The 19,397-nt window shown below is 37.9% G+C and overlaps 1 protein-coding gene across 3 annotated transcripts in view; it reads right to left on the bottom strand.

Annotated features, from left to right (window-relative positions):
- Window positions 1-19,397, bottom strand: part of RELN (reelin) — a 272,506-nt gene that overhangs the window by 86,283 nt on the left and 166,826 nt on the right. For all 3 annotated transcript variants that reach the window (XM_031595823.2, XM_090135689.1, XM_031595892.2), the window contains 8 exons: window positions 17,143-17,294; window positions 14,412-14,524; window positions 12,685-12,893; window positions 9,703-9,831; window positions 8,504-8,613; window positions 5,415-5,481; window positions 4,260-4,493; window positions 3,484-3,645 (listed from right to left, as the gene is read on the bottom strand). In XM_031595823.2, the coding sequence (XP_031451683.2) occupies window positions 3,484-3,645; window positions 4,260-4,493; window positions 5,415-5,481; window positions 8,504-8,613; window positions 9,703-9,831; window positions 12,685-12,893; window positions 14,412-14,524; window positions 17,143-17,294 (1,176 nt within the window). The remainder of the gene's footprint in view (window positions 1-3,483; window positions 3,646-4,259; window positions 4,494-5,414; window positions 5,482-8,503; window positions 8,614-9,702; window positions 9,832-12,684; window positions 12,894-14,411; window positions 14,525-17,142; window positions 17,295-19,397) is intronic.

Below are 19,397 nucleotides of genomic sequence, written 5' to 3' on the forward strand. Positions count from 1 at the left end.
CATAAAGATATTATTGGATGTGAGGGACAGGCTCTCCTGGTATGCAAGGCCACCCAATTTGTCATGGCACCTATGTCAACAAACCTATAATTGACAAACTGCAAAGAAAATTAAGAGTAATATCTGATTTCCAGGAGCAATTATCATGCACAGCAGCAGGGAGCGTACATTAATTGCTACAGCAATGACACTTTCTTGAAAGCTCCATAAATCACCAGGGCCAGACTGCCCCATGCAATGCACGTGAGATGTAAAACACAACAACAAGAGGGACATTTGTCTCCATCACTGTACAATTACACTCTGGCAAAAGGCATATTGGCAAACTCATCATGTAGCTGATATTTTTCTTTCTCTTTTAGAGGAAATGTGAGTAAAATGACTAATCAGGTAAGCTGAAAAAATCATTTTATACTTTAAAACCAAGGTGGAGTTTTTTCCAGATTTAAGGCATCCTAAGCTGCTTGTTGTAATGCAATGCTCTGTGCTTATGAAAGTGTTGTTCCTTCAGCACTCTTAGTGCAAAATCACACTCTTAAAATGGCTTCCTAAACTCTAAAGAGTAAACGTATGGCACTCCTGTGTAATGTCATATTGATTTTAAATAGGAATATGTTAAGCAATTAGCAAGAAAAAATAAATGGCTCGGTTAATCAAGTGGGAAGGGCTCAAGAAGTCCTGACTGGCATTTCTAAGAGCTGCTTCCAGCTGTCGATAGGCTGAAGTGTCAAGGGACAGCCAGAAAAGATGCTGCCATGCCTCCATGGCAATGAACCAGCAGGGCACAAGTTTATTGAATAGCAGATGAATTTATTTTGCCACTCAAATAAACGGATGCTTGAACTATTTCATACTTTTCTAAGAGAGAGACTAAATCCTAATTCTCTCCAGTATGTGAATAATCCACAAGGCTAACTTTTTTTTCTGTCAAGAATTCCATAATAAGCAGCAACTTTACAACTTCATGGCCAATTTTTAAAGGCACCATTGACTCTAAGTTGCTACTGATGCTGAAAGAAGCTGGTGGTTTTGCCTTTCATTGGCCAGTAGGGCAAATCTGAGAAAACTAGCACCCTGGCTAGCAAGAATACTGCATCCAACATGTGCCAGGAGGCAGCTGGCACTCTCATGAGCTAACGCTCTCTTATAAACTTGGACACATTTCTGTATCTGTGGCTGTCACTGATGCTTGCAACTTTCTTTTCACTCTTAAGCTCTCATAAACTCTCCCATGTGGACACTAAATCTCATGGACAGTAATTTACAGAAAATCCTAAATTGACATACACCACTGATATACCTACTGGACTTTAAAATATTTAACGCATGTTAAAACAATTTTCTCATCCCAGGGGATTAAAGAAGCAATTTAAAAACACTGGTACAAACCACCATATATGGTACATATGTTAGTATGCAGAACCTGACTGCATCTCCAGTTATAACAGCTTCTCCTGTCTGACTTTGATTTGTTGGAGACAGATGGAGAGGGAGGGGGATCCTTGCTAATGACTATTCTGCTGCAGAGAAGAAAAGTGTTCTTACTAACATTACCAGCTACCATTAGATTTCCTAAAAACCAGCTGGGAGACCTTTGCTCTGATCTTATTCTTTCAAGCTATGCGCATACCTAATATTGAAAAGCCACCGCTGTTCTACTGAGAAGAAAAATGCAGCTGTCAAATGTTAGCAGATTAAATGCACCTTTTCAGCAGAACATTAAATGTGTAATTATTTTTTGTGTGACTGAAGATTAATTAAATTTCTGGATACAGATTGATTGCCAAACTTTGTAGCAGTTCATTTATGTTACCAAAAATGCTGATATTTTTAGACAACATAATACAAAATGGTGAAGTGTTCTTCATGTTCTTCATCATAATTATTGCCAGTGTTACCTTTGCATTTGTATGTCTGCCGTTTTTCTATATATCCCATGGCAAAACCTTTCTAATCTGCATGTGTTGTGCCTACCTCTCTGCCTTGTGAGAACAACGTAAATTCTTTCATACTTAACAGCAAAGAGGAAAAGAAGAGTCTGGCAGCAGTAGAATTTACTACACTGATTCTTAAACACCATTAAAATCAGTCACTAGAATGTGTATTTTCCTTTTGTGTTATAAAAAATTAATAGCACTATATATTAAAAACCTTTAGGGAAATAAAGGTCTTACAGTTATAATCTTCAATCTACAAATCAGAAACAGGGCCATATAAAATATATATGTGACTACTATAAAAGATGGGGAAAAGATATTTTGAAGGTTTATGAGTGTTTCGTATGATCTTTCCTTCAGAAACACTTAAAACTTCAAAAAATAAAGCCTACATATACTATAGTTTTACCAAATACAGTCATTCTTCTCAGATTTTTGAGTATTTCTTATTGATCCTGAGAAATGTATGTAACATTAGAAGGTTGATTGTTTTGTTTTGTTTTTTCCATTAGAATATTCTTAAAAAATATTTTATAATAGATTTATTAACAAAATGAAGATAGCTCATGCACGGTACAAAGCTGTTCTCGGGCAGAAGCAGAGTGGTGGGGTGAGCCCTGTGATGCCATTCTTGGTTCTGCCTTTTGTTTGCCCACTCATAGAGCATCTTCTTTCATTGATATGTATTGGCTTTACTGCTGAGGGTGGCTGCTTCCAGATTAGGGCAGGTTTGAGCAGAGCCAGCCTGGGCAGTTCTGGGCTTGTAATACAGTTCTGCTTATAGAAACTCCTCATTTTGCATGTGCTGTATGAAAACTTTTGCAGGGTCTCACAGATGTAACAGCAGAAAGTATATTCTTCTCTCTATTTTCCATACATTTCCCTCTAATCTGGTGCCATACACAGGTGCTGCTAGATGAGCTGAGCCCTTTGTTTGGCTTCTTTATGATTTGCACAATAGCCAGGAACAGCCACCACCAGCTCCTCCCAGGGCCCTGTGCCCAACCCCCAGCACAGGCTCAGTCATATAATCTCTTTCCTAAACAGAGAAGGAGCAACTTCCCTGCTAACCCAGAGAGACCCTCATGACTGGATTTCATCTCAGTTGTCCTATGCCGCCTGCAAACTCCTAATCCCAGAGGATGGCATAGTGAAGGTATCTATGGCTTCAAAGCTACAAATAATTTATGTTAATTTTTCTTTACAAGTGGATGCTTCCATGGGATGAGACACATCCCTATTTCCCACAAGTAAATTTCTTCCCCCTCGTCCCTCACTGCTTGTTCTGCCACGTCACCTGAGACTTGGCTACTGCCAAATCCATTCATTCAATTTTTATAGAAGCAAACAAAAATTAGTAGTGCTCAGAACAGTGGCACATATTTAGGCAAAATAGTAACTTCCAGTGTGCAGTAAAAGATTGTCACTCCACTCCTGCACCATTCGCCCACAATGGGGCAGATGTCTTCGCTCAGCACTGCAGCAACTACCTTGACCAGCATTAACTGCATGCAGATAACACCCTTCATCACATTCATTTGTATACCTTGGCTCATGGTAGTTCAGATATGAGTAGTGTTCCAGGAGTTTCCATGTAATGCCATTGTCATAGGAGTAGTGCAGCAGCACTCCTTCCCCAGGCTGGTCAGGAGCTTTGCAGGTGCTCAGCACAGACTTGCTTCCCAGGCGTAGTGTGAACTGCAGGAACCTGCAGCAGAATTACACATATATTTGAGGGTAACATTTACATGGTGTTTTTCTTTTTTGGTTGTTGTTCCTAACTAGCTCATTTATGATCGTTCTCAATTTAGACAAATTTTGATAAATATCATTTATGTGCCTTTGTGAGTGGATTTTGTTTTTACTATCAAGTAATGCAGTGTGGCACATACATTTTAAAAATGCCAATCAGTACAGCATTTAATTATTTATTAGGCACTGAAGAAGAGGGAGAGATAGTGAATGGATCTAATCAGCTGCCACAAGCTGTCAAATAAACACATCCTTATAAATAATTAATTAGCACTTGGCTTTGACACTCAAGTTTGATATTAACATTTAATATTTTCCAGCCTCACTGTACAGTAACTTCCCTCCAGTCTATTTTGGGCTCTGTTGTTTACAAAGCAGGGAATGAAAATAGGCTGTACAGCTATGAACTCTGAATTAAACTATGGCACTGCGAGTTTCTTAAAAAACTTTTCTTCCTGCTAAATGACCACCTCAATAATACACGAGGCTACTTCTGAAAGGGGGGGGAGTTCCTGTCACAGCACAATTCCCCTGTTTCTATACCTCACACTGCTGCCCTCTTGCTCTCACCTGGACTGGGAACTGTCAAGGAAGGCAGTGATGAGCTGCCGTCTCCCATCCTTGTTGAACACCAGGGCCTTGCCACTGGCCAGAACCCCACAGCCAAAGCTGACCTCAGCTCCACGGATGGAGTAGAAGTTGTGATAGGAAGAGAGGCGGGAGCTGGCAAAGCTCTCTGAGATGAACATTGGGAAGGTCTGTGACGCTGTCTCGCATGCAGGTCCTGAAAAGCCAGGGTCACATCTGGGGGTGAAGGAGATCCAATGGTGTAGTTAATGCCTTCTTCTTGGACCCATCTTCTCTTAGAGGTGGTTAGCGGCCCAATACGTGCCTGAAATCTCTCAAGAACAGATGATACCATACCTACAAAGTCCCTCTCAAATCTGAGGACCAAGAACCTCTCTAGACCTTATTTAGTGAGCCAACACCTTTCTTCTAGCTAGTACTGATTTTTCCATTTAAAAAAATCAAAGTTTTGAACACCAACCACTCAAAATCTACATATAATATGCAATATACAAATGTTTCTATTCATTTTTAGACCAAAAATACTCCAGGCATAATTTACAATTGTTCATATGTCAAATGATTTTATCTGTAGCATGTCAGATGTGATTACCAGCATCTGTGCAACATAAGAGAAGGCCCTGTGGGTCACACTCTCTGCAACACCTAAAAATAGTGACATCATAATTTGGAAAATATTTCTCGATTTTACTTTTCAGCTGAAACAGTTTAAAAAAAGCCCTACTTCTTGAAAAAAAATGGAGTGCTGACCTTATGTCCTTGAGGTTTGTTTGGCTATATGTTATTACATAGATTCTTCTCTGAAATTTAATATAGAAATGATACAGCCCCAAATCACCTCTAAGAAACAGTATAAAACATGCATCACTGACATTTCAATGGGCTCTGTAGCACAGTTTAAGTTGAAGTGGAACTTAGACTCTTTCCCAAAAGAAAATTATAAAAAAAATATTAAATATGCTGCTGTTTAGAAAGATTGATCTGTAGCACTCAAGTGACTTTAATGTGTTCTGTGAGGTATGTTATTTTATACTCAGTCATCTCAAAAAGTAAGAGCTTAGATGGAAATCAACTTTCAGATCTTCAAGTGAACTATGTGACAAAAATTGAACACAAGTATTGAATTATAATTCTTACTTGCAGCCATTTCTAGTACACTGTCCTCGGCCTGAGCAGAATTTGAGGCAAGATGGACCAATATAAACTGCAGAGAAAAGAAATTAGTCAAGTGAAGGGTTATGTTATGTGATAAATTGAATATAATGAATACAAGAAAGTATTGTCATATAGGTATTGCCTTTATCTGAATCCCACTAACTGAAAGAGGTCTACAAAAGAACAAAATGCATTTAATTGTGCCTTTCTGTAAAACCAAGTAATGGAGTTTTGCTCTCTATATAGGGTATTCAGGGCTAATTTACTATTTAATGGGTAAAGTCTGCCTGTGGCTTGAGGCCCTAGTGATCTAAATCAAGAACCTGATTTTTCTAGGGATGTCGAAACATATGACGAGCTGCTATGTATTGATCATTTTCTTGTCTCCCTTTATCTTTATTTTAGACATATAGTCCAGTATATATATTAGTATATTCCAGTAATACTCTCATCAATTTTTTAAAATGTGCTACTGCTTCTTTCAATGAAACTAACTCATTTAACCTCACTGCATTTATTGGAATTAGAATCTGCCCTAATGTGTCTTAAGTAACAAGGAAACATCATGCACAAATGCAATAAAATTCCAAATAATATGCACTCAGAAACATTTCAGACTTGTTTTTTATTTCATATTCCCCCAGTGACTCGTAATCAACAGTATTGATATCTTATGAATCATATGAGGGATGGAAAGATTAGCAAATCTCAGTATAATCTGCATCTCATTACAAAGAAATGCATTAATCTGAGTATAGCCCAAAACAAGAACTTAGCAGCAATGTTCTTGCAACAGAATGTGATAAACAAGCCTTAGACTCAGTGTTACCCTTCCTGCTGAATAACGAGCACTGGAGTTATCTACTTGCACTGTGACTTTTGGAACATCACCCAAATAATAACCAATTTGAATTAATCTTTAACAAACAATACTTATTCCGCTGCCTAGAGATTTTGTGGATGCCCCATCCCTGGATGTTCAAGGCCAGGTTGGATGGGACCCTGGGCATCCAGGTCTACTATTAAATGTGGAGGTTGGTGGCCCTGCCTGTGGCAGAGGGGTTGGAGCTTCATGATCCTTGGGGTCCCTTCCAACCCAGGCCATTCTATGATTCTGTGATAGCAATGTGTCAGTACACCCTGGCACACACTGTAAATCTGCATTAGTCACTCCTTGTAACTAACTCCCTATCGGACTTCATTCAATTTCTAGGTTTTCTCACTTTTCAGTGTGTAAAAATTCTGCTCTGTTTGATTTATTTGTCTCCTTTGAGGGGGTGGTAAAAGTAGAAGAGTTAAAGATGTAATTATGTCTTTTGCTATAAAAAAAGCTTTACGAAAACTGGCAGTTTTCCAGAGTTTCTAAAAGATGGCCAGCTTCCAGCTTGCATTTAAAACTTAATTCACAGAAGAAACAGTTGTGAAGCTAAAAGTCAGAGTGCAGAATCCTTGACATTTTTAGTCTCTCTTCAAGAATTTCAGTGGCTTGCCAATATTTATAAAGTCTTTTCCTACAATGCATTCTAAAGCTTCAGTTCCACTAGTATCTACCAAAAGAGGAATGCAAAACCTCAGGAAGGTGTTCATCATTAACACTTCATTCCCTTAAAAGTAGTTCTACATCTCAACCAAAATCTGGAGCAAGCACATAGTAGGCAGATGGTTAGTAAAAGGCCTCTGTGAGGGTGCACAGTTGAGCATGCAGCACTCTTTGCCAGAGCTCTCACTATTTGGTTTTATAAGCAGAGGTAGTGCAGATACATGAATTGTACATTAGTATTCAAACTCTTGTTTGGTTCTGTTGCAAAGAATTGAAATCCTTGGATTTTATCTTGATCTTGTTTCAGTAAACTTCTGTAAATTTCTCCAGCAGTTATATTCTGTGTTTTGCTAGGTAGCAACTCAACTCTGCGGATGTTCAGACACTTTCTTATATATACATATCAATATTTCCCCTTCTTTTTTTATTTCCTTCTTGATGCAAATCATCTTGTCTAATGCATTAATACTTCAACCAAAATGTCAAGACAGTGCCACATGCCATCAATGTGATTAAGAGAGGAACAGTCATTACTTCTTGCGAAAAATTTTCATTTGTGGCATTCCACTCTTCAGGCAGCTTCAAGCATTTTCTTATCAAAACTAGGCATTAATCTATTTTAAGAATTTTGCAAAATGTAATGATATTTACTATTGCCAGGCTCCGTATCAAATTAGGAACAACTACAAAATTTCACAAGCCTACTGTGCATCACTGTAAATCTTTATTACTTACTTAACTACGTAATACTTCATATATCTAACAAAACAAATTCTAAACGTTGTTCACATAGTCCCAAAACATTTGAGGCTAAGGAGCAAGCTAAAAACTTTGCACTTGCTCACACTTAGTCTTTTTCTTCTTACTTATTTCTGTTTTTAATACAATTTATGTATTTTATTGCGTGTTCCTAAGTATTTATCCGTGCTTTAAATTTTTCCTATACTATCCTCTGCAGTAAGTTTTATAACTATATGAATAACTATAAGCTCCTCTCACTTATTTACATCTATTTAAGAAAGAGGTAGAGGAAAAATCATTTCCTAAAGAAGACATAATCCCTGTAACAGATGGCCCTTCCCCCTTAACACACTGTAAGCAATGTAAGTTTTGTTACCAATGTAATACTTTGGTAGCAGCACTGCTTTATGAAGGTCCTCTATATCCAAAAGGAAAAAATGTGTCTCAAACACCGTAACTGCTACTTGGGCTAGCACAGTATGTGTCCTTAAGAGTACAGTGTAGTACCTATTTGGACTAAATATTAAGTGCATGTCACCAATACCTTTTCCTGGAAAGCATTCAATTAAAATAATAATAATAATAAAGAATATTCACTAGCCTATTGTCTTTTCAAATGACAGAATTTCCCTTTGGCTTTAAATGCACTTGTTACTGAGTGAACATGAGAAGAAAACAAATTTAACAAACTGAGAATCATGTGATCTCTGATTCTGGAAAATAATTACTTGGAGCAGCATATAAAAATGCATTCTTCTGTTGTAGCATTATTGTGGATAAGAATACTGACTGTTATCAATTGCCCACATATTTCCATGGATCGGTCCTGTTTGCCTCCAGCGAATCCTGGTGTCACTTGTTAATGCTGCATTGGGAAGAGGAGTAGTTATTCGGTTCCACCTGAAATACATATGACACAAATTCTAATGTTTTACACCGCTAGTTATTAAATGTTTGAATGTGTTTGCTTGCACTGCAAAAGCTTGGTGAGAATTTTTAATTCTAAAATCTGCTCAATGAATCAAGTTACTGTGGCTTTAGAAAGTATAAATGAAAATACAACAGAGCATGGTCTGCAATATTTTCACACAATATATGAATGTTAATTACTAGATGATAGAGCCCAGCAGTTTTTTTTTCCCTTTGTGAATATCTGAAGTCAGTAAGGATCTTCACCTATATCACTACAGCAACTTCTTCATCCCAGTGAATATCACCTAAATTGCATACTGAATTCAACCTTTCAGTGCAGCTGAACTCTATTAGGTGGAAACCCCTGGGAATGGGAAGTGGGGCACGGAGGATGTGGCCCACTGTCCAGCTGGGCCTTGTTTCTCATGCCATCCACAGGGGCTGCACCTGCTGCACACACCACGGCTAATAGTTGCTATGAAGATGATACAGAAATGAGGTCACCACATCATGCTGTGCTTCAGCTACATTTCCTTCTTACGGACACCCATGGCTCTGAAGTGTTCATGGAAGTTGGGAAGCCATAGGATGAGGTGGCACAGTTTCATTTCACAGTCAGAGCAGTACTGAAGATACTTCATCTGCTGAAGCACAGAAGATGCACTTCATTGTAACCCAACATCAGTATTCCAGGTGAGAAAATATGTCTGAGGATGCAAATATGGCTTTGACTGATGATTCCTCTGACTAAAAAGAGAACTTCTGTAGCTTTGACGGAGTGTAACTTTTCTTTTAATTACCAGCATGCAGTCTTCCTCCCCCCCTTCCCCTTTTCTTTCTGTAATTTATCCATAGCATCAGGAAAAAAAAAATTATTCAACAGAAGCAGTCTCATATTTTTTAAATTTCATTACTGGGCAGCCAGGAAGTCCAAAACATTCCTCCCTTGCTGTGCTCAGCCGGTCAAAAATGAAAGATGATACAGGGTTGTGTGCTCTGCTTCTCCCTCCTGTCACCCATAATTCACTTCCTTCTCTAATCCTGCATCTCAGTTAGGATTGCAGAGAACACTCTCACCCGCTGTAGTTTTCAGAGGCGTAGACGGTGCTGTGGGGAAGATGGGGCCCAGCACATATCTCAGGCAAACACTCGGTGTGGAGCAGGGACCAGGAGCGGCCATGGTTGGTTGAAAATTCCAAGCTGACACTGGTAACACAGTGAAGGAAAGAAAGAAGAAAGGCACTGTGAGCATACCTGGCAATGACTGGCAAGCAGAAATACCACTACAGAGAAACCCCTCAATCTGAAATAATATTGAGTAGATCTTTAATATGAAAAATCCTGAAAATACAAACACAAAACAAATCTGACTGTTTAAAAAACAGACAACTGAGGACTCTCCTAGTCCTTAGTCCTTGATTGGACACCATCTAGACAGTGTTTTTATGTATTTTTTTCATGTTGCTCTTATATCTCATCTAGAATCATACTGAATGTGGTTTCAAAAATAATGAGAAAACTTGGACGGAAATATGTGAGCACAGAACTCTGATAATTGCCAGCTACTAATGGTCTTAAAATCAGTAGTTACTCATACTTTGGTTGTCTCTTCCCCTAACTCCATTGGACTCCTCCATCATGGATAAGTGGAGATCAGAAAAGAACTATGGAACAGTGAGAATGGCCAGGTTTGGCACAGAACTGCAAGGGTGGAGGGAACCTGGGGAAGACCTCCTCCAAAAAAGCCCCATGGGAGGCAGAGGCCCAGGAGATGCAGGAGCCTTCATGCTGCCCAGCCACAATAGTCTTTGGAGGCTTCCTCCACATCACAGAACCTGGAGCATTCAGTGGTGAGCTATATGAGTCATAGGGTCATAATTGTATGAGAAAACTCCAGATTTTCCAGGAAAACCTGCTCTTCTTGCTTTCCTAGACTAGCAGTAAACCCAAACGTCTGTGTGCAGATAATGACACTAGAGAAGCAAAAAATCCATAAAAGTATCCACTATCCACATCACAGTCTGTGACAAAAAGTTATAAAATCCACACTTTCAGAAGTTCAGAAAATCAGTTTTTAGAAAGCTATTACTAAAATTTTCCATTCCCTTTTCCCTGCATATTTAGCAAAATAGTGTTTAGAATCTGGAGTATTAGCAAATGATTAAATATCTTACATTCTGAAGCCCTTGAAAAAGTAATGTAAAAAGTGTTGGTTTTATTAAGGACTTAGTATTCTACTAAAATACTCTTGCAATTTCAACCACATAATTAGCTTGTAATACTCTGTTTTATTTTAAGTAATATCAACGGAACATTATAAAAGTCATAATTCATAAATTTAGTACTAAATTATAACTTTCTTTTTTATTATAATTTGCTGATAATATTACTTCATTAAAGTGCACCATCACTGTGATACTGTAAGTGTGTATTGAAATGTTTTACAGAGTTTTTGACTAATTCTTTTCAGATTTAATACTGATACCTTGGAGGGTTATATTTACTGAATATCTGCAGAACAATTCTCTCACATTTGCAATAATGAAGGCATTACAAATAATGCTTTAGATCAGAAGATAGGAAATACTGCAGTATTTGGGAAAAAAAATAGTGGTTATGGGAACCTACTGATTCTTTTGTTATGAAGAAACTAATATTTCTTAATATATACTAATCCCTATTTGATAATAGAATATTTAAGATGGAGACTTTGTATACAGTATGCTTAAAGCTAGGAGTGTTTGCAGTCAAAGTTTTCACATTGTATGTGGAAAAATGTTCCTGTCTTCCCTTCCTATCACAAATAAGTGTGAACCCTTCAGTTTTGCTGCCCCTTGAATTCTGCTGCCCTGCACGGCTGCTAGGACTGAAAATAAATAATGCAGCTCTTTCCAGATGGAAGAAGATGCCATGGGGCATGGATGTGGAAGCATATGTAGACAACTACTTTAAATTCTTGGCTCTTACTCTGAAAAATACATGAAGCAACTTAAACCTCAGAAAATATCAGGATAAAGAGTCTCATAGGTAGATGGGGTTAAGGTGATGGTGACTGTAAAGGAAATTCTATTAATTAGATCCCAACACAGAATTATAGAATCCCAGAATGGCGTGAGTTGCAAAGGAACCTTAAAGATCATTCAGTTCTGATCACCTTGCCAGAGTTGCCTCCCACCAACTCAGGCTGCCCAGGGCCCCATCCAATCTCCAGGAATGGGGCATCCACAGCTTCTCTGCATGGAGAATCAATAGCAAGAGTATTGTCCATGAAGATATGGCTCCAGAGTATTGGACTGGACATTAGGGAAAGCTTTTTTGCTCATACATGTGACCCACAGAGGTTAGGTGATGTCCACCCATGGAAGTTTTCAAGTCATGGATAGGCAATGCCTTGTCTGACCTGACCTATACTGGCAGTAATCTCACTAGGTTTCACTAAATGACCTGAGAAAGTCACTTTCCACAAACATTTCTATGACTTTATAAAACAAAAAGAAGCAAATTACTTCATTCTTTCACTTCCCCTAAACTTCACTGAATGTCTCGAGGAAGTGAAGCCAACAAAAGAATTCTGTGGTCAGTCTGCAAGCAGTGAGGTTCTCACACTGGTGGCATTCAAAGATGAGTGCTATTTATTACCACTCTTACAGGAATTATTTATGCTTCTGGCATGGATAATATTTTGGAGGTCAGTAGGCTGCTGTCTTTAACACCTTCCACCTTCATTAAGAAATGAATCCAATGGCCATTAGAAATTGGAGTAAACATCAATTTGAAATCATAGGCATATTTCAGAATAATGGACTACAAAAAGTATACTTTGACCTGGAGGGCTATTTAATAGACTCTTTATTGCATGGGAGATATATCAGTCTGGGCCTGTGGAAATCAGGAGAAACATTCACTTTTGAGCAGCCTATACTTGTCATTAGTTGGTTTCATTCTTTCTGAGGAAAAAAAACCAAAACAACAACAAATCCCCACAAATACACAAATAGATTCTGTAAAAAAAATGCACCAGATCACTGATAATTGAAAGAGAAATCTCGCCTGTTGTACCTGTTACCAGGTTGAAATGTTCCACATCCCAAATTGATGGAAAACTGGATCATGTGAGTCGCTGTGGAAGGGAGCACTGGAAGGACATGGAAGTAATCCACAGCCCAGACATTCCTGTTGTGGCCTTGGTGACTCTTCTGTTTCAAGCAAAACTTGGTTGCAGGAGTCTGCAGGTCCGGACTAATGACAACAGAAACCAAAGATGGAACCTTTAAAAGAAATTAAATCAGGCTTAAATAAAAGAAGTAATACGAAAAAGGCTTACATGGAAATGTCCTATTTAAAGTAGAGAAGTGGCTTCAAATATGCTGAATGAAACATGCCCATTTCTCTCCTTGTTTGTTAACTTTTCTTCATCCTGCAGTCTCTCAGCTCACAGAACAAATGCAGTGTAACTGCAGGTCTGAGTACGTGAGAAGAAAGTAACTGTGTGAGTTCACAGACGTGTGTGGGGAGGATGTAATGCTAAAATAAATGAAAGCATTGCTTTATGAAGCCCAGCCTTTGTCCAAAAGGAATGCAATTAGACCTTTATTATGTCAAAGGAGGATGTCAGCTTTAAAACTGCTTGCTTTAAAAAAAGCTTCACAATGAATTCAGCGTAATTTCAGATCCTGTCTCTCCTGAATTCTCCAATTAATGTTTTATTATTTTACAATTATGGTTTCCTTAGTTTTGAAAAAGTCCTACCCTGTGTTTCACACAGAACCAGGAGAGGAGGGAAATTATGTACAATGAAACAATGCAAATGACTCAACCAAATTCAGGTCCAACCCTGCTGTAACTATAAACATCACTTCTCTAAATGGTACAGTTACAGTGAAAATGCACATGGATCTGTGGCTAAAATCAGCTGCATATTTACCATCAAATTTCCTCCAAAATATATAAACGCATTAGAAACTGTAACACATCCACATATGTATGCATTACATGTGTATTTGTACACTGATTTTTGCTCTGTCTCAAAAGGGCACACTACTGTATTTAAAATGGAAAAAAATGTATAAAATGTGTCATTTTCTGTGCCAGGTGCAGGAAAGGCAAGCAGGCATTCCTGAATAACTCTCCTTCCAGCCACTGAGCCCACCAGGACTGACCCACTCAGGACAAAGCTCCTGCATATTGCACTGTGGCTGGCAGGACCTTGAACGGAGAGAAGAGTAATTATTGGTGAGGGGAAATAATCAGCACAGTTCTCAGCTGATGACTGAGTGTTGTTGCCTGTTGCCCATTTGTCTGTTATCCTAGTACTAGCCAACATGCAGCACTGCTCAGCAGCAACCAAAGAGCTGTGTTGCAAAGGCATCCTTTCACCGCAAGAGCTATGTATGAATTATATGGTGGGGAAAGTCATATTTGCCTATGTGGAATTCAACATACAACAGCAATGATATGCCTTAAAAACAGATCACAGAATCACAGGTTTTGGAAGGGACCTCATGAGATCACTGAGTCCAACCTCTCTGCTAATGCAGGTTCCCTACAATAGGTCGCACAGGTAGGCATCCAGATGGGTCTTGATTATCTCCATAGAAGGAGACTCCTCAACCTCTCTGGGCAACCTGTTCCAGTGCTCCGTCACCTCTGTCGTAAAGAATTTCTTCTGTATGTTTGTACGAACTTGCTATGTTCAAGTTTTAGGCCATTACTTCTTGTCCTATCACTGCACACCTCTGAGATTGATCTATCCATCCTATCCATCTAGTTTGTTTAAGGTGATTTACCTTGTAAGCAGCGTAGGTCAGAGTATCAAGAGCTATGTGTTCCCTCCTGCCTTCAATCTTGGCGTAAAGGATGACATCATTTTCATGGGATTCTCCAGAATCACAAGTGCCCCCTGTACAACACATATTTAAGGTAGAAAAAAAATAACTGAAGCCCTTGTTATTGGAAAGGGGGATCGTTTTACACAGACAAACTTACAAAAATAACTACTATCAGATGTTTAACTTAAGATATGAAACAAAAGAAGACAAACCCTAAGGACATACTGCATAAGAACTACTTGATCTGATACACCACGTCAGAGATCAAGGGAGTTGACAATTATGAAAACCTCAAGACTCTCTCTTAATCTGCTTATCAAAACAATTTGAATAGAAAATGCTGTAGATAGAACAATACTTCTATCTGTATGTTTCAAATCCCGTTTATATAGAAATGTCCTGCTTTCTGAGTTCTTGCCTGTTTAGGGGAGATCAGCAAACTGCTACTTAGTACTCACACCATGCATCCACATACAGTATATGAGGACCTCTAATTCTCATCTGATAGTTTGGCAGCTGAGAATTTGCTCTCAGTAGGAAAGGGGAGAGACTGTTGCAAATCTTACTCATTGTGCTGCTTCTTCTATTGTCTATACCATATCCTAAATAGGATAAATTGAATCTATTGTATCACACAGAATGTGTGTGATATGGTAATCTCACTGGAATGAGGCAGGATTTTGTGTAGTTTCATTTGGTAGAATCTAAAAACACTTAATAACCTTGTCTGGAAAAGCAGATACATTGGCAAGTTTGTGCAATGAACGTGACGTAATAGTTACAAAATGGACATCACCAAACTAGTCTGGTGTTCTAGAAAAGATTTTTAAAAGAGAATATCTGTAACTGAAACAGGAAGCCTGTCACTTTCCTGTACACTATGGGTATCACAGGTATTGGAATAAAAACAGCAGCAAAAAACAGGATGAGGAAGTTTCCTTGAACTATCCATAAAGTAGGAAGGTTGCATAAACAAACTACTTTCTCTACGTCTTTTCACTAAAAAGGCCCAGCTCCTGGAATGGGATAGGCAAAGCAATCTATAAAGCCAGATAAGATTTGCATTTTTTTATGCTTATTGTACTGCATTAAGAAATATCCACATGTTCATTCAAATTCTCTGCTTGCTGGAGTGTTTGAACTGTGATCTACTTAATGTGCGAATACAACAAAATATATTTTCTAATGAAAACACACTATTCTCTGTGCCTGTATGTGCTGACAACTTCTCCTCTAGGTTCAGAAGGTTGAGCAAATTTCTTTCCTGTTTCTCTTGCAGGTGCTGTAATGCTTGGGAGAACTGGCAAATAGCTTTTTTTCTTCCTGTGTGTTATTGGTAATTCACATAACACAGAGGAGATGTGTAACAATTTAGAGCAATAACATGAGGCCTTCCACTCATTAAATACAGGGTGTTTTTTCTTGTTGTTTCAGAAGGTAGCTTCTGGAGGTCATAAGTTTAGTATCTGCTTCCTCCTTTATTATTTTATTATTCTCTACCTTTAAACAAAAATCCTCACCTACTCTAAACATGGTGTTGAGAGAATAACATAATGCAATTTCCTTTATGTGCAAAATAAAAGCTGTGGAAAAACACTGTAAGGTACTGAATGATAGCCACAATGTCCATAGTAATTCTGGTTAGTTACAACACCAAACTAATGCAGTTGTACTGATCACAGCACTGGGAAGGAGCAATCATAGCACAGGTTTGCTCCTAGATGCTTTTTTAGCCCTAGTAAATCACTGAAGTTGCACTTCATTCTAAAAGGAAAGTCCAGAGAAGATGCTAGCACCACATCAGCTCTTTCCACAAGGGATAACGCACAGAGGCCTTCTCCAAGCCTATAATGGTCAATGGTGTGTTTTGTGCACGAGAGACGAATCTCACCCTGAGTAAATACGTTAGAACAAAATGCTTTTGAATACAGTAATAAACTAAGGGCTTTTGAGCAGAAGCTGCTCTAGCAGATTGTGGCTGTCCAAATCTCCAGTTATATCTGCCAGCACTATGTTGACTTCTCAGGTACTCTTGGACAACTCCAGTAGCAACAACAACCCGTGTTTGCATTGTGAACCCTGCTTGAGGACTGAAAAAGTGTAAGCCCACAACTATGTGTGCAGCAAGTGTGTAAGCTTCCTTTTATATAAAGGGATATCCAACCCATACAGTCAGTGGAGTCCAGAGAATAGCTCAGCTGGTCTAGCACAAGTGTCTCACATTGAACCAAATGCTTTTTTTCAGTAACTTTACTGATCACATCTCTAATTACAGAGGAAAATTAGACACTGACCTCGCATGGAGACACCTTCATGTAGCTGTTTTAATCTGGAACTAAATGTTTGTACCAGTCCAATTGGCTAGATAAATCCATGGAAAAAGAAGTCTATTAAGGACTACTAAACCCAGAACGCCCCATCTCGCTAAGAAAGGTCTGCAAGTCAGTGATATCTGGAAGAATACTTTTAGGAGGGCTATTTGTGTGCCTGCCATGTTTTCACATTTCTGTGAACGTCAGAAGAGCAGACCCTCAGTCCAAGATTTGTCTGTCTCACATCCTTGTAGGCACATAACTGTGATGAATCTGAGACATCCTTTTCCAAGGAGCGTTTAAAATATTTCTTACATGCATTGTGAAATCTAAATCTCACATATCCCACTTCTGTTTTATTGGGAATACATACTTACCCATACTGAAATAAAATCGTAAGTTCCCATATCCAGTAGTGTCCATATATGGAGTGCATATTTTTCTTTCTCCATCTCTGAGAAATACCATAGACGAGCCAGACTCCAATGTCCCACACTCAGTACCAATGACAGCACCTAGTATGTCCCACCTGCAGAGGTTAACAATGGGCAGAGAATGTGCAGTGTTACTGATAAATTCAAACAAAACAAAAGGAGTTCATTTTCATAGAAAGCATCTGAAAGTATCTGTTGCTACTGTTAGAAAGTACATTAAAATCATAACACAATGCACTTTTCAAAATCAAGTACTGAGAAATGTACTTGCTTATTCGATATTAGTTTTTAATTTCAGTCTAAAACAAAACTAATATAAATAATAAACAAATTGGTAGAAAAGTTAAAATTACTAAAAAAAATAAGCTTTTAATGCTGTTACCAAATATTTAGTGCTTTGTTGTTCCATTACTTCATTATTTTTCTGGCATGAAAATGTTTAAAACACAACTGCCTTCTGTTCATACTGTGTGATAGAATGTTTACAGGGAAATGAAACATGAAAAAGCACGTCTTCCATATCTACTATGCCGGTCATTAAATATGAAGGTAATAACAAAAAATGCTCTTTTCATCTTCTTGAGTGTTTAGGGTTACACTTTTAACAAATACATGAGCAGAGTATGAAACAAAAATTGCTAGGTTTCTTCTAATGTGCGATGATACGATCTTTGTCAGTTTTTCTTCTTATTTTTTATACAGTGATAATTAAAAGAGCTGCCACAGAATTTTTCAATTAAATATTTCTATTGAAAATATGTTTTCATCATGAAAATACTGGTTTCTTTAAAACTTGATTAAAATATTTTGATAGAAACTTGAAAAATTGTATATTATTTTGGTCTAATACATTATTATTCATATTGAAGTTTTAATTAATAATGAAGCATTTTAAAGATACAAGGCAGTAAAGCAATGCAACATTTAGAATCATTAATATCTGATAATCCAATCATTTAGAGTGATTCAGAGAATGAGAAAACGTTTAAGACTTGAAGTCTTTGAGGGATGACAAAGCCATTTCCTGTCCATTTCTAGGAGAAACAATCTCTACCACCAATGTGGAGTATGAAGATTTCAAAAACTGCCATTTCAACAGTTTAGCAGTCTGCTTATCAATTTAACCATTCACACTATTTCAAAATGTATTTTTAGATCTTCTTAAGAGCTGCCAGTTTTCTTATTGACCTAAGCTGTGACAGACTAACAATGTGCCTGCTTGAAAATCCTCCTTTAAAACTGTCAGTCATTTACACAGGAATTAGCAAGATTAGCGTCACTGAAAAGCTTTTATGACACAAATATAAATATGTTAATGGCAGCAGAGTTTAACCTAACCCTATTTTAGTTGTGCAGACATTTTAAAGGTAATGTGCAATATAATCAAAATACAATTTTGAAAATGGGTCTCTTGGGCCAAAGACAAGCACAGAATAATATGGTTGTGCTTACTTTAACTTACATGACAAAATCTCACAATGCTCCATTGATCTTTTGTATGCTCTATTTAGCTCAATTAAAACAGTCTCTTTGATGACCCACGAAACAACTTGAGGTCATGAATGATGCAGATCATGGAGGTTTCCAGGGATCCTTTCCTTTTAGGCAGCATTATAATGGAAAATAGAAAGTTCTACAACATAAAATAACTGGCTCTTAAAGAAAAATAAATGCAAACAATGTGTGTAAAGATAAATAGAGATCTTTTGGTGACGATGTGACAGAGATGCAGATCTTCTTGATTGAAGAACATTTGGATACATTTACCCCTTACAAGACTCTTGAAATTCTTATCTACGTAAGAAATTACGGGATGATACACAAATCTAAATTAGATTTAACGAGCATGGACATTCAAAGTAGCAGTACATGCGCTAGAGGCACCAGAGATATCTCTATTCTCAGATATGAAGATCTGTTTACTTTTAGGGTTCATTTTTAGCAACAGGCCCTAACTTATGTGATTAAAGAGAAACAGAATGACAGTAGAAAGGTGCATAGTACTAATAGCAAATCCTATTCATGAAGCCTGCTGGACTTGTGCAAAGCCTTTTACATAGCCTTGGACATACTCTTATCTCTAAATTGGAGAAATATGGATGTGATATATTTACTACTCAATGGATAAAGAATTGGTTGGATGGCCACAACAAGGACTGTGGTCAATGGCTGCATGAGCAAGTGTAGTCTAGTGACAA

Source organism: Phasianus colchicus, chromosome 1, assembly GCF_987193195.1.
Source record: "Phasianus colchicus chromosome 1, bPhaCol1.hap1.1, whole genome shotgun sequence".
In the NCBI taxonomy this organism is placed as follows: domain Eukaryota; kingdom Metazoa; phylum Chordata; class Aves; order Galliformes; family Phasianidae; genus Phasianus; species Phasianus colchicus.